The 15,461-nt window shown below is 40.1% G+C and overlaps 1 protein-coding gene across 3 annotated transcripts; it reads left to right on the forward strand.

The window, feature by feature from the left end:
• Positions 1–749: 749 nt before the first annotated feature.
• Positions 750–13,872, forward strand: CFAP206 (cilia and flagella associated protein 206). 3 transcript variants are annotated; one of them, XM_088138304.1, is made up of 13 exons: positions 750–969; positions 2,251–2,359; positions 3,549–3,632; positions 4,630–4,720; positions 5,458–5,646; positions 7,205–7,363; positions 7,933–8,141; positions 8,399–8,518; positions 9,332–9,530; positions 11,220–11,360; positions 11,737–11,930; positions 12,263–12,406; positions 13,412–13,872. In XM_088138304.1, the coding sequence occupies exons 2-13, from the start codon at positions 2,252–2,254 to the stop codon at positions 13,640–13,642; spliced, it is 1,869 nt and encodes a 622-aa protein (XP_087994430.1). In that variant the 5' UTR covers positions 750–969; position 2,251; the 3' UTR covers positions 13,643–13,872. The 3 variants fall into 3 exon arrangements, with proteins under 3 accessions (XP_087994430.1, XP_007440081.1, XP_087994435.1); XM_007440019.3 differs by having other exon boundaries at positions 750–961; XM_088138309.1 differs by lacking the exon at positions 750–969 and having other exon boundaries at positions 2,253–2,359; positions 4,617–4,720.
• The last annotated feature ends 1,589 nt before the right edge of the window (positions 13,873–15,461 follow it).

Raw genomic sequence — 15,461 nt, forward strand, 5'->3', positions numbered from 1 at the left:
CAGAAACCTAGCACTGCTTATTAAAATAGACTTGCACACTTTATGCAGCTTTTCTCTGGAAGAGGAGGAGGAGGAGAGCAAAATCTGGATTCCATATAAGATTCTACAAATGAGGGAGTGTGATTGCACAGTAACATTCTTACCTGGAAGTATCCTTAGGAGTGGATCTATAATAACTGTGTGGCCAAGTTCCTGATGACCTCTAGATGGGAGCTAGTTTTGCTACCATCTAGTAATCCTCCGGAGTTTGGCAATCCAGATGCTATCTCTGCTTAGAGATCTGGAGGAAATCGCTGTCCTCCTGGGAGTCATTGTTAATTTCACAAAATCAAATTTTGAGGGCCTCCCCTGCTATTTTCAGTATCCCCAGCCCTAATGTAATCATTAAAATGTAACGGACCAGCTATGCATCTTCGCATCTGCGGTTAGTTGACATAGAGTTTGATTGTCCCTCTAGCTTCCTGACACGTGTCTACTAAATGTATAGTTAGGGATGTGTAGTTTACAGCTTATAGTGAAAACCGCCAGTCTTTCGTTCTACTAGCATTTCTCCACAAAGTGTGAAATGGACCTGAGCATCTTGGAAGAAAATCAGGCCATTAGTCAGGAATGTAAAGGATTATTCCCCAAATATGAGGGGGCTGGCTGAGATCCCGACTTAGAACGGCGCAGGGCGCGCCAATTCCGAGAAAGGACAGAAGTCAGAAAGAAAGGCTCGTTAGCCCCGCCCTTCATTCGGTCCACGGCTCTCCAAGAGGACGTTTGTGAGGCGCCTGCGGTCTCCATGGAAACGAAGGACTTGGGCAGGGATCAAGAGCGCAACGCGGGACCGCGGCTTCTTGGGAAAGAGGGAAGCCCTTGCTGAGTGGGAAAGACCGAAGATTGATCGTGAGAAAGCGGGGGAAGTAATTCCATCTGACGTTCCTCTTGGAGGAGATCGTGGCTCCGTCAGAGCGCAACGGTAAAAAGGTTAAAAACAAACACTCGCAGGACCGCGGACGAGTCGTCGGTCGGCCTCCTCACGCCCCTGCTCATCTTTTAACAGAGACCGAGTTGTTCCCATTGCAGAGCCTGTACAACTGGAAAGCATAGATTTCATGCCCTGTTGAATGCTCTCTTTCTCTCCGCCCCGCCCGATCATGTATTGACTGGGCCGCAACAACTGCGAAAAGGAGAAAAGTTCCATGACCCGAAGCTAGAAGGGCCGTGAGAAGGCAGCGGTGCCTTTTGGAGGCGTTATGCCTCTTCTGTTCCTGAGGAACTTCTGTAGTAAACGATCCTCAGTTTCCCACCTGTAGATGTGAATGCTCCATTTTTTATTTTCAAGTACCTCTGGGAAGTTAGCAAGGCTACATGGTACATGTCATGGATTTGGGAGGTGGGCAGTGAGAAGAACTAGGAAGCAGAAAATACTGGTCTTAGTCACATTGTTAGAGGCTACAGGAAACCATCATGCTGTGAAATTGGAAGTGTCATGCTGTAAATTTTTGCATGTTTTTCTGATTGTCTGAAACCATAATATTTGGATAATATTTCAGTGGTGTTCTGGATTGGTATTGTGGCAACTATAAGTTTCCTACCCTCATATACTGTGACTGTATATGAACTATAAGTAAAGTGTTAACTTACAAAGCGATGTAAGAATCCATTTAATCAGCTATTTTGGGGTTGAGAAATAAGTGATCATATCCGCTAGTTAAAGTAATGGAGAAGAAGGTGTTGGAAGACATGAAGTAAGTGATAGCCCAGCAGCAGCACTGATGAAGATCATGTCATTACTTGCTAAGCATCCCTTCGCTTGCTAAGGTTGTTGGCCGCCTTCTGATACTGGCAGCAACACTACTATTGTGACATGATGCCAAAAATTTTGAAACTGCAGTATATGGATGCAGGTTATTAATCCATCTTTCTAGGACTTTGGACAGGTAGACCCCCTCTCCAGCTAGACATGTTAAAAATTGAACTGCAAACCTGGCCTCTTCCATGGAGCTACAATCCTTAAATTGTCAGAGCATCAAACCATAGTCCACTTGATATTATATGCTTTATATAACAGACAAAAGCTATTTGGGTAACCTGTTCTGATCAGCTTTCCTGATGACCATTAATGATACCTGTCTCTTGGCTAAGGTACCCTTGAAAGCTTGATAGGTTGAGGGACTTTAAATGTGTAATCATAGTACTGTCAATAAAAGAACATTTGAAAATAGTAATATGACAAATGTCCATCTTCCTCTCTTACTGCTGCAGCATGGCTCACTGTCAAGCTGAAAATGTCATCAAGAACATAATCCGTGAAATAGGACAAGAATGCGCCATGAAGGGACAAAGCGTAACAGAAACTCTGGTGGCTTTCATGGTAACAGCATAACTATTAATCAGTCTACTCTATTTAAATTTGGGATGCTAAGTTATTTCTAACTGGAGGTGCATATCTGGCTTTTGAGTGGTGTGCTGGGACCATGTTCCTAAACATGTGACAAACATTAAATTACATATATGTTTAAATATATTGATTTAAATACATTATTATTATTAGCCTGAATCAGTCCACTGCAGGATGAAGTCCTCTTCATTGAAGATTATGGACCATAATCTAACATCTGATTCAGTGTGGGTTGGTAGATAAATATTTTTCAACTTCCCATCTAGGCCTGAGAGAGAGTAACTGGCCCAAAGTCACCCAGTTGTGCCAAAAGAAGAACTCATGTTCTCCCAGTTTTAACTGAACGTGGCTCTCAGTTTAAATATATACTATCCACATATATTTAATTATTTCCCTCTTCTGTCACTTTAAAAACTACAGTTTGATAACAGCTTTTGGAGGGCTCTTGATGGCTGCATGTGGTCCTGATGTCTTTTGTTCATATGTTCTAGTAGGGTCCATATCACTCCTTTGGCATTAAAACAGCAACCTTCATGAAACAGAGGCTTGCTGCATATTGAATAAAGTCACTTAGTAATAATTAGACAGCAATGAAAGCATAGATTTTTTCCCCCAAAGTTGCATGCTAATTTTGGGAAGACAAGTAGTATGTCAAGAAAATGCTGTTTATGAAGCCACTGAGCATTTATTTATGTGCATGCTGGATAGGATGGTGATGTATATAAACAAATAAATGTATACACTTGGGATTAAGCCATAAGTTAGATGTAGTAGTGCATTGTACCGACTGAAATGAAATAAGGAATAGTCCTGCTGTGGCAGCATGGTGAAGTAACCATTGAAGTAACAATATGGGAAGGTAGCGACAACAGTTTAAAGTTTGAATAACGAATGAAACATGACACTCAACTCCTATCATCCAGTGACATCATATGGCTCCATATCTTCTCTCTGATGATTCTGTTCTATCTAGCGATGAAACCATCATTTATTAACCTTTGGGCAGTTTGCAGCACAAACATAAAATTAATACAGTGGTGTTTAATCTCATTAATTTAAATGTAAGATTTAAATGTAAGATTTAAATTAGGCATAGCTAAATACTCTTTTATTCTAAATAATAGACACAAATTAATCAGGAAGCCTCTTTGTCAACTTATAGGTGAAAGCTGTTGTACTAGATCCAAAGAATGGATTTAATGTGGATAAAACCCTAACAAAGGCTGATGTACAGAAACTTATTAAGGTAAATAACTGCTTTGGAGCTTATGCAAAAGGATTCTGTTCAATTGTTATATCTGTTCAACAAAAACATGTGGCCCTTGTTATTCATGGGGGTGTCACACCAATACATAATCATGGATAACAAAATTAGGAATCATGAGACCTTGAATTTATGCAAATGTGGGTGTTAGATTCCAGACCCTGTGATCATCCTATGATTGCTCTCTTTCCTCTACAAGCACTTCCTCCCATAGAGATCACTGTCTTCTTGCTTACAAAAGTAGTGCCAGCTGTGATTGCCCAAGTTGTAGTCAGAGGCTTCGGAGGAAAAGAGACAGTCCGAACCAGAAGCCCACATGGTCACTGTAGTGAGCTGTGAGCAGTTTGTAGGCAGCACTAGTATTCAGTGGCATGATCAAGAGAACCCTCCATAGAGACTGTGAAAGAGCTGCACAAAGGGGGAAGCCAGTTTGAGCTACATGGCACAAGTGGGTTAATTCTCTACTTCAGTCCAACTTGGGCCTTTTTGAGGTGTGTGGGACATCCAAAGAATGAAAGCATGAATTTTCAAGGTGAAGTAGAACTCTTTTAAGCAGATGGAATCTGTCTTGCTATCAGCTAAGATCTGAGTGTGTTGAAGCACTTGTAAGTCACATGAGATTTTCCTTATAATTCTAGTCAGCTTTAGGAAAAAGAAGGAGTTGATACTTAATAGTAGTAGTAGTAATAATAAAATACAATAATACAGTTTATTGTGTTAATTTTAGGAGATTGTAAGAGATGTATCATTCTGTTATACTCATAAATTAGGATTTTTTTTACCAGAACATTACATGAGCAGCAGGAGGCTGCATGCAGATATATATGAGATTTGCCTTATATTTACCTCTGGAATGATGGTGTCTAATTCCAAATTTTGAGCAGGGAGATTAATAAATGCTGTTGTATCCAGGAAAATACTGTTTTCATCATTTGCAAGGTAGCTTGAAATAACTTATTTCAACAGTGCCTCTTTTCAGCTTTGCATTGACAGACTTCTTGATATTAGAAATCCATCCTTGGACACAATTAAGATGCAAGTTTATTTTGATATGAACTATACAAATCGAGGTAAGCAATTTGTGGTGAAGCTGTGTATTGTGAATATAATAATCTGGTAATACATTCTCACTCATGTTTACACTAAGTAAAATTTAGGTTTTAATGGGGCTTCTTACCTAGTAAATAGACACAGGACTGCAAAACATCCATTCTTGTTTATTCAAATGTTTATAATATTGATATGGAACAGTAAAACTAACTAACTATATGCATATGTGTGTGTGTATAAAAGCAAGGAAGTTATAAGTTAAGCTTCTTCCAGTAAAACCTTACTTTGCTTAGCATTAGATTAATAGTTTTTTGAAATCCTGAAAACATTATACCCTTACCAAATTGGTAAAACAGATATATGTTATTCCAGTGATTTGATAAATTGATCATGTGTAATTACCAGTTGTAAAGTATTATTCTACGTATTTTAACTCAGTGAGGAACCCTACTATGCTGATTAGCATAATTTGGTAGGATTATTGTAGTATTGTAGTAAAATGAGAACATGGGAGGATATGAATATGTCAGGATACAGATTCTTTTAATTAGCTATACTATACTGAAAGACTTTTTTGTCTCTATTATAGCCTTTTGCTTTTTCTGTGATTTGAATTGAAAGTGTAACTACAGGTTGCTGAACCCAGTGAGAAAAAGTCTGTTCTGTTAAAATATAGATGTATTGTGATATGTGATGCTACAGCTTAATAGTAGAGATGGAAATAGCTTTCATGCAATGATTTTGTGCTTTCTCTTAGTTGAGTTAATTAAGGAACAGCATCGTGTTCTAGACTCCAGACTTGCTCCTGTATGTAGAGAAATTACTGACAATCGAGCTCGTACACGAGAAGAATTAGAAAGTGTTTATCGAAAGATTGTCAGCTATGTGCTGCTACGCTCTGGCCTTGGATCTCCTACAGATGTCAAAGTCATTAGAGAGGCAACTGGTTAGTAAAATGTCCACATATAACATGATAGTTTTTTACTAATATTACATATGCAATAGCTACTCAGGAGATATTGGAAAAAAGTAGACAGCACCTTATCCACCTCCTTGAAGCTCACAGGCTGAAAGGAATCCCAGATATGACAAGAGGTTGCCCTAGTTGTCATCACCAAGGATTCTGCCCATGTGCAATCAAGACTACAGTAAATATGAGTGATTTTATCAGCAAAATGCTATGCAAAATGTTCACAGTGGCCAGGCAGGAGATCTTTATGCTAACTCCTCCCTAGTTGGTGTAATGGAATGCAGTAGAGAACCAGGTTTTCAGGAAGAAGGGAGCGCATTCCAGGAGGGAAGGTGGGGGTAGTGGGAGGCAAGAGGCAACACAGTCCAGAGCAGGAGCATGGGAAGAGGAAAAACACGTGGGATAGTCACTCCCTAGAATCTCCTAGGGTTTATCCATTAGGTTAGCGTAGTACAGATTTAGTCTGACAAGAGTCTGTCTGTATGATGTAAGCATATAGACTTGGTTGGACTGTTTCCCTGTTGTTCTTGGGCCAGACCTGACAGTTGGTCACTCCAAACAAGGCTGCTGGAGGACAGCCTGCCAATGCAATAATGGAGAATTAGGCAGGCTTCACCTCCCTTATTGCTAAACTTACCATGGTCAACCAGATTGATTTCTTGTCTTCTTTCACCCATGTTCCAGCCATTATTTCTGGTGTTCCATTTCCCAAGGGGCTCATAAGTGAAGGTGCCAGTCAGCAGCAGCCCCTAGAAAGGGGCCACTTGGGCAATACTGTTCAGCATCCAGTTTACCTCCTGGTATCTGTTCACCAGACACTGCATAGAACTCCCTGCCAGAGAGCTGGGAAATTCCCAAAGTGCTTTCTGGAAACTACTTGGATTCTTTAGACATCTGGGGCACCCAAATAGGTTGTCTTGTCCCATGGAGATTCTGAGTGGCTAACAATCAGCATGTGATTTGATCATGGCAGAGCCCTTCCATAGATATCTAACATCCACTCTGAGACAAAAATGAGGTCCAGTGTATGGCCACCTATATGTGTTGGGCCTGTGATTATTTGAAATATCCATGGTTGCCATAGGGGACATGAATTCCTGAGTGGTGTTGGAGCTGGCCCTCAGGTCAGGAAGGTTAAAGTTGCCCAGCACTGAAAGGCAAATTTCTCCACCACTACCCCAGAGACCACCTTCAGAAGCTCAGGAAGGGATTTTGCTGGGCTGTAGGGTAGTTGATACACCAACAGGTTCCCAAGCTTGTCTTTATATTTGCACAGCTCTGTCTGAAATAATGGCTACTTAACTCATTTTTTTCTGTAGCCCTGCATGTCTCTCCTGAAAATATGTTAAAATCCAAGCAAAAATTTGCAATATAGTATAGTTGGAGCAGAACTAAAAAATGAATAAGAATTATACTGTGCCCAGCATAGCATAGAGGATAGAAATGGTCTATTTCCAAATGAGTATCACTGTTCATCCTTGGAAGTCAGTGTTTTTTCATGATCTGACTGTTTGTACATTTAATATTTTGCCAGCTGCCCTGCAGAGCGTATTTCCTCAAACAGAGCTTGCTGCTTTCCTCTCTCTCAATAAAAAAGAGAAAGAACGCCAGTTGAAAGAACTCACCATGATTGTAACAGGAATTCGATTGTTCAACAAGGACTGTGGGAAAGGAGGCGAAGGCATTGATGACTGTAGGTGAACACTTATTTAATATTGTAGGTGCAGAACATACATATTTAATCTACTTTTGAACATGTCAGAAGTGTTCAGTGCTGCTCATAATTGTCTCAGAAATTCAGCCGTTGCTTGAGATGATTATTGCCTTTAAATTTATTTTCCAAAAGATAAGCTATTTTTCATTGAATATCCTCCAGAACAACCTGATCATAGATTTTTCAAAGATAGAAAAATTGGTAAAATATCCCTTTTCCATGACTAATTGATTTAAAGCATGATCCAAAGAGGTTTGTGGATGTCCCTAACGCCCTTCTGGACATTCACCAGTGGGTGATTTTTCCCTTCCACACTTAACCCTTTGTGCTTGTTGTAGACAGTATCAGAGTATCTCCTCATCTTCTGGGGACACCTTCTGAAGCATGTAGGAGGCTATAGGGGAAGGACTTCTCAAAAGCCCAGGTGTACACCTAAGCAATGGGTAGCGTTTTAGCTTTCAGAGTAATAATTTAGTTCTAGGCTTGTGAGGAAAATGTATTTTGTTAGTTACAGAAATGGAAGTTTGAGATAAACTGTGTGTCAACAGTGCCAGCAATTTTGAATGAAGCTATCCCGGCAGCCAGCCATCATATAGATGTTGAGCTGCGGGCTTCCCAAGAGCTGGCCCACCAATATACGGCCTTGATTGAAACGATGCACCAGAGTCAAAATGCTGAAATAGAACTTAGGGAGACAATGTTGAAAGAAGTACTCTACAATGTAAGGCAACATGAAGCTTTTCTCTGCATTATTCTGGTAAGATTCCATTATATGTTGCAAACTTTCAATGTAGTTAAAATTCTCTTAGTGAAAGGTGGGCAAAATTTGAATAAGGCAAACAACTTTTAGCTGATATTAGAATGTGTGACTTTAAAAGGCTAGAATGTTCTCACTTTTGTCTAAAATGAAATGGTCCAATGTACAAAGCATGTTTTTATTTATTAAGCAACTAGATAGAACTTTTATAATTTCCTACAGATGTTATAAATGCCACCTGTAACATGTATTTTCAGTCTGATGTGATCACATGTGCACAAGAAGTTGAAATGATGCACAGGGAGTTTGCAGCTGAGATGGAACAGATCAACAACATTGTTCAGACAAAGACAGCAGTGCCCACATCTTTGGTTTATGTAAGTTTCTGAATTTCAAAGGGTGCATAGGGATGTGAGCGGATGTGTGAAGGTGCGAGGAGGTGTGCGAGGGTGCGAGGGAAGTGCAGTGAGGGTCAGGGAGGGTTTACAGGGAGTATGTGAATGGCCAGCACAGCGCAAGTGCAGAGGGGGAGCATAAGTAAGGAAGACTTACCCGAGTGACTTGTGATCTTCCCTGCTGGCTTCCACTTTGACTTTCGGGAGAAGCCAACAGGGAAGGTTGCAAATGGTGATCACGTGATTGTGGGGCACTGCAACTGGTCATAAGTGCAAACCAGTTGCTAAGCACCCACATCATGATCACATAACCGGAGGGGTGCTGGGATGGATGGAACTCCAAGAACTGGTCGTAACCACCATTCGTTCAGTGCTGTCATAACTTCAAACAGTCACTGAATGAATGGTTGTAGGTCTTCAGATTACCTTATATAGAAGTTAAGCAGGAGAGGAGAAAGCATTGAACTCTTAGGAACCCCACAGCCCAGGAATCTTGGGCTCAATCTAGCCTGCCCTGCCCATACCCACTGGAATTGGCCACAAATTTGAGGAGGAGAACCACCATAACATAGTCCCCTTGGGTGGCCAATTCATATATACAGTATATACACACATATACATACATACATACACACACTTCGACACACACGCCACTTATACTGTATACATTTTTTGCTGAACATACCTTATACAATATGCACATAGAACAGTATCTGCTTACTATTGACAAATGGACAATACAGTTTTGCAACCATAATAGAAACATAATTTTTATATGTACCTTTTTCCTTCTAGCCTGTATTTATTGCACTTTCTAATATTTGGACTAGTTTTCAAGATGAAATATTGGTGCTCAGCTTCCTCAATAACTTGACTGTCAATCTCCAGCAGTTCTTAGAAATCCACACATTGATCTTTCCTGAAGATGTGATGGAATCTCTTCTTGAAGGCATTGTTGTCAAAACTGATGAGGAAAGGTTACAGGAAAATGCTGGTAAGTAGAAGGATTAAATAAAAACTTAAGCTGCTACATATTCTTTGCAGTTATGAACTTTGGGGAACAACTGCAAGTTTTTCAGGTTCTTAGCCATATAATATCAAGAATCTCTAATTGTTGTACAGTGGTACCTTGGGTTACGAATTTAATTCCTTCCGTGACTCTGGTCGCACCCCGAATTGGTTGCACCCCGAAGCAAATTTTCCCATAAGGTTCAATGTAATTACCGTTAATCCATTCTGGCATTCGCGGACGACGTGTCAGGGGCGGAAAAATGGCCGTGGACCACGTGGCACGGGCGGAAAAATGGCCGCGGATCCGGTTCGTACCCCGAGGCGGAGTTCGCACATCGAGGTAAATTTTTGCGGCCGGAGCTGATCGTAACCCGAAAAGTTCGTTAACAGAAGCGTTTGTAACCCGAGGTACCACTGTATCTTTAATTTTGTAGACAAAATAACATGCTATGCACTCATACTTTTCTTATACTGATGTTTTAAAGAAATATTGATCAAGAAACAACATAGCTCTATAACTTAATTTGGAATTTGTTCAGGATGTAAAAAAATGATAGTGTGATGGAATGGAATTATGAAGGCCAGACTCAGGGAGGGAAGCACCCTCTTTTGTCTCCTGAAGGGCGGGGAAGAGATAAGAGGATGAGGCTGGCACCTCCCTGAGGAATTCACTCTGTGTTGACTGGCTGACCCTGGGAACTAGTTTCAGTCTGGGAAGATTCTTGCTAGAGGTTGTAGCTAATAAACATTGCTGAACTGAATCTGCATGGTCTCCTGGAGTTCCTTGGGCTAGGCCTGACAGATAGTGAACTTTTTGTCCCTCGTGGAGAAGGCAATGCAATATTAAACATGAAAGATGAACATGAAATGGAAAAATGTATTTAGGTTTAAACCTGAAACAAACACATTGGGTTCTGGAAGTTCTAGCAAACTGTTCTAGATGAGTAGGGGTTTGGCAGAAACAAAACCCTGAAGGTTTTTGATGCTCTGAGTTTTGGGCAAAACAAAACCTGTGGGGACCCCAAAGTGATTTTACTTGTTGCCCCCATCTCTCCCTTACTCCTTTCAGCAGCTCCTTGCCCAGCATAATTTACCAGACCCCATCTTCCTAGCACCTTCTCTTCCCTCCTTCTCCTGCCCCCATTCAGCCACTGCTGCCAGCATCTCAGTGTGGCATATCCTGCTGGCCTGTCTCTGCCTAATTTCCCCCAGTGCTTTCCCTTTTCTCCCCTACTTCCCTCAGCTGCCACTGCTGCAGCTGCCTGTGTCCCAGCTCAGCATATCCCACCAAGCTGCCCACCCCCTGATCTTCCCAGTGCCTTTTCTTCCCTCCCTCCATCCCCTTAGTTGCCACTGCTGCCAGATCCTGCCACCTGCCTACCTCTGTAATCTTATGCCTCCTCTGAGCTGCCCCAGTCCACATCTGCAAAAGAGCCTCGTTTTGTTCTCTATTCAGACCAAATACTTGTGTTTCAGTTTGGACGCAGACTACCCCACAAACCAGCCATTCTGCACGTGGAATGATTCATGTATAAACTATTGTGCACATCTCTATTAAACACTCCACATATAGAGGCACTGATGAGAATATCCCAGGGAATAAGCCCTTAGCTGTCCTATACCATACTGGGTAAGATTTTAATTTGTAGTTCTCACAATCTATTCTTTTTAGATAACAAAGTAAATCCTGCTGATTTTATCAAAGAAGAATGGCTCTTTCCAGAAAGTACAATTAATTTTAGCCAACTGCTGCTTCAGTACCATGGGTTTTGCGCATACACTTTTGCTGTTAAAGATGGCCTCCTCATCCCAGGTACAATAATTATAGTCAATTCTTGCTTTAAACATAATATATTTAAAGATCAGATCATATGGAATGGTTATAAATTGAAAACAATGTCATCTAGGCTTCTTCTCAGATTCAGTGAATGAAGCATGATAATTGCTTTCGGATGCTATTTGCTGTGCAGCCAGATAGTGTTAGCATTTTTCCCTCTCTCTCTCCCCCTCCCCATCTTTTTTTTTTTTTTAAAGAATGTAGCTGAAAGCAAGGAGCAGGGTGAACACAATGTAAAATTTGGCTTAATTTTTTAAAAGATCAGTATACTGTATATTTTCTTAATTCAACAGTTAAGACAATTATGTTTAAATGTATGTATAGAGAATGTTTTGTGCTTTTCATTTCTTAGGAAATCCTTCCATTGGAGTCTTGAAACATAGGGAGAAATATTATTCTTTTAATTCTAAGGAAGCTGCATATACTTTTGCCAAGAATCCAGAGAAATATATTAAGATGATAGCAGAAAAAGCAAAGGAATGTGCAGAGCTTATTCAGCTGCTTGAGCTTCATCATCAGTTTGAATCCCTGGCCCCTTATTCTCAGGTATTCCATCACATTCTTCAATTATTGATTTAAAAAGACCTTTTATGGGAAGTGGAATAGAAAATCTCTCAAAGCAAAGGTGGTACTTGGTGCAGTGGTGATTCCTGCACTCTTGGCAGTGTGTACCTGTGCAGATTTTCCAACCTGAAATGTCCTAAGCACTCTCTTACTGATGCTCTTCTCAGTAATGCTTAATGAGAAGAAAGCAGAGTGAGCTATATCACCAAAAGCACTTTCTTAAAAAATTCAAGTTGAGTTTCTGTGACATTCTTCCAAATATTATGAAAATGGAAATAACATTCAGTTTATTTTTATTGTTGTTGTTTTTCCAGATTCGAGCTAAAGACAAGCATTTACTACAGCCAGTCACAAAATTTGACAGCAGTACTCAGACTGACACTCACATTTTGCCACCAACAATTGTGAAGGATTATGAGTGGAATGAATGGGAGTTGAGGAGAAAAGCCATCAAACTGGTCTGTATCCAAGACTGATAATTGAACTAAAAGGGCTGGAGCTTTTAACCCACAATCTCAGGTGGCCCGTTAATTAGCTAGAATTCCCAGGTTTCCAATTGAACAAAATACCTAGCTCTGGTAAAATCTGGGATATGAGACAAAATATTCAGATTATTTTGTCCAGTTTGTCTTTTTAAAAAAGTCAAATCTATTGTATTGTATTGTAACCAGTGCAATTGTGACCATGACTGATTATTTGCAAGAGGTGTGAACCACAGAGGTTGAGAGTAATCACTTATATGCAGAGTAGATTTTCTGTTTATTTATACCCAATGTTTGAAATATTCTGTGTGTCTATGTGAAGCTTTGAAGGCTTCATTTTAAGTTTGAAATTTTAATGTTAATTTCAAGAGTCTTTGAGCTCCAGTTTAAAACAATTTTCTACAAGTTTTTCATAAGGTCTGGTTCCTATGCTACTTTATTTTTTTAAGTGTTTAAAAAAAGGAAACCCACTTTTGAATTTCTGTAATGGAAAGGCAGAATATACATTTAATAAATAAATAGTGTATGGCATAAATTGCCCTTGCTCAATTTAATTGGATATAAGAAGAAAACTATGCTAATTCAAAATGGTATGTTTATAAGCCAGTGGATCCTCAAGAATGAGGTCAATCTTCATTCTTAAACTGGAAACTAGAGAAGATTGAGTGAGGCTCTCAAACCTATATTTACCAGTGGATCACAGTTCAGCTGGAAATGTAATTCATGGAAGTCTGACTGAACTGAACAGCTGCCTGTTCTGTTTTGCCCTGTCACCATTCCTACTGCAAGAGGGAAGTATAGACTGTCCCAATCTTAAAATAGATATGGGTGCTCTGGAAATGGTGATTTCCCAATAACAATCTAGTTGACTTAAAACTACAGTTATATCTCATCAGTTACTGGTATTCTAAATTATGCAGCGAATCCATATAATCTCTAGAATGTGATTGTGCTTAGTTGCATATCTTTTTCTGTACTCAGGCTAACTTGCGCCAAAAGCTAACTCACTCAGTGCAGACTAACCTCAGTCATATGAGACGAGACAACTGTAGCCAAGTATACTTGATGAAGGATTCTGGCACGCAAACTAAACGAGAGAACAGTAGTAATGTACCTAAGCCACAGATTTTCCTAGCTGGTCTTCGTGGAGGAACACCCCCAACTACTCGCATGACCAAAGTGAATTTAACTAGAGCAGTTGATGAAACATAACTTCGTTGTTCAAGTGAACAATATTTCAATAAATTAGAATGTTTAAAAATGTAAATGAGTGCTCCCATTTATTGGTTGAAAGATAACATACATATCATGAATAGGAACAGAACAAAAGCTTCAAGTGTCAGTGATAAGCTGCAGCATAAATTCTTCATGGCCAGACCTATCCCGCTATGATATCGTGTATTAAATGATAAATTAATTTGATCAAATATAAATTAAGATACACTGGATTGCATCTACCATGCTTGAGTTTCTTATTTTTATTCCTTGAGTTTTCAAGCTGCTTATTCTCTTTGCTAATTTTTCTTTTCCTCCACCTCTCTTTTATGTGATTGATCAGTTTGATTTTTTTAAAATCCACCTGTTCTGCGCACACCTTTTTCATTTCCTCAACCCTCTTCATAGCATTACATAGCTATAACTATCTCAGTGGAGTTAACTGGTAATACTGCTGTTCCTTAGAGCAGGCCTACATGAGTGCCACAAGGAAAGGGCCACATTGATAGACGATCATGGGGCACAAAGAAATAATTGGCATATCAATCAGCTATTTGGTGACTAGTGGAGCAGCAGCAGTGCTGGAGCTGGTAGCGTTGATGCGGCCTGGAGGTTTTGGAGGTGCTTGGCAGTGTGTCTTTCAGGACGGCAATGGATCCTTCCTTGCGGTGGTGATGTTTAGTGATGGTGAATTTACTGAGTTTTTTTTAAAATGCTGGTGGGCTGCATGTTGTGCAGGCCTGCTTTAGAGCCTTAAAATTTCACAGTGACTTAATATGTGCATACCATGGTTGATCATGTTAGATCTCAACCTCAACAACCAATACTCCTATATGCAGACATTGTGTGGCAGCAAATGCATATTTAATTAACGTAATAGTAATGGAAGAAAGGTCACCAGTACATGCATTGGTTAGGGGACATCATTTTTTATAGAACAGGCTGAGAAATAGAAAAAACAAAAAAATCCCAGAACAAGGCAATGACAAGCTACTTCCACACTGTTGCCAAGAAAACTGTATGAATGTGTTCACATAAGTACTAGGAGCTGAACCTGACTTGAAGACTTATCATAAGGATACAGTCCAAAAGTGACTTGGGTGGGCAGGCAAGGGTTAAAAACCACAACAGTTTAACAAAAACCAATGCCTGAGGCCATAAACAATCCAATATTACATTAGTTATATATAAGGTATAACATTAATAAACTTTAACCAGCAGAGCCCACCTAACCACATGGCCCAAATGCCTGGAGAAATAGCCAGGGCTTTAATGCCTTATGAAAGGCTAACAGGGAAGCGGGGAATGCTGCCCCAGAGAAGGCACAACTCCACGGTCCAACAAGATGACATAGTTTAATGGAAGAAACTTGGAGCATGCCCCCCTACCAGATCTGGTGTGGTGAGCAGAGGCTCACAAGAAGAGCATGGCTTAATCCCTTTGTTAATTTATTTGAACTCCCCATGGAGATATATAACTCTGAGGCTAGCTTCTGCAGAAAGCAATATCCAAAATGATAGTTACTTTCATCTCTTCAAACAAAAACAATCTGTATTTGCAATGGCATAAGACTAACACACAGTATAATATATATGTAGACTATCATCCACTTCATCAGATACATCATCAATTGAACTTCTAAACACAATAGCCCTCCAGCTTCTTTTTTTTACTGCCTTGGGAAGGGTACAATCCGGATTCATCAGAGCAGCTCTCCAAATACCTCACTGTGTCTCAAATGCACATCGGCGACTGGAGACAGGTATGATAAAAGTTGAAGCAAGAGTGTGTCTTGCTTCCATAAACCTTGGGTTAA

This window comes from Python bivittatus, unplaced genomic scaffold, assembly GCF_059951505.1.
Source record: "Python bivittatus isolate LINGU-HERP-01145 unplaced genomic scaffold, Pbiv_v1 ctg000020_np1212, whole genome shotgun sequence".
In the NCBI taxonomy this organism is placed as follows: domain Eukaryota; kingdom Metazoa; phylum Chordata; class Lepidosauria; order Squamata; family Pythonidae; genus Python; species Python bivittatus.

What these genes read in the sequence shown, in the direction of transcription:
- CFAP206 (XM_088138304.1), top strand. Translation starts at nt 2,252, where the DNA reads ATGGCTCACTGTCAAGCTGAAAATGTCATCAAGAACATAATCCGTGAA. An exon ending in CTTTTCTCTGCATTATTCTG is followed by an intron (nt 8,142 to 8,398) that starts GTAAGATTCCAT and finishes ATGTATTTTCAG; the next exon opens with TCTGATGTGATCACATGTGC. An exon ending in AAGGTTACAGGAAAATGCTG is followed by an intron (nt 9,531 to 11,219) that starts GTAAGTAGAAGG and finishes TATTCTTTTTAG; the next exon opens with ATAACAAAGTAAATCCTGCT.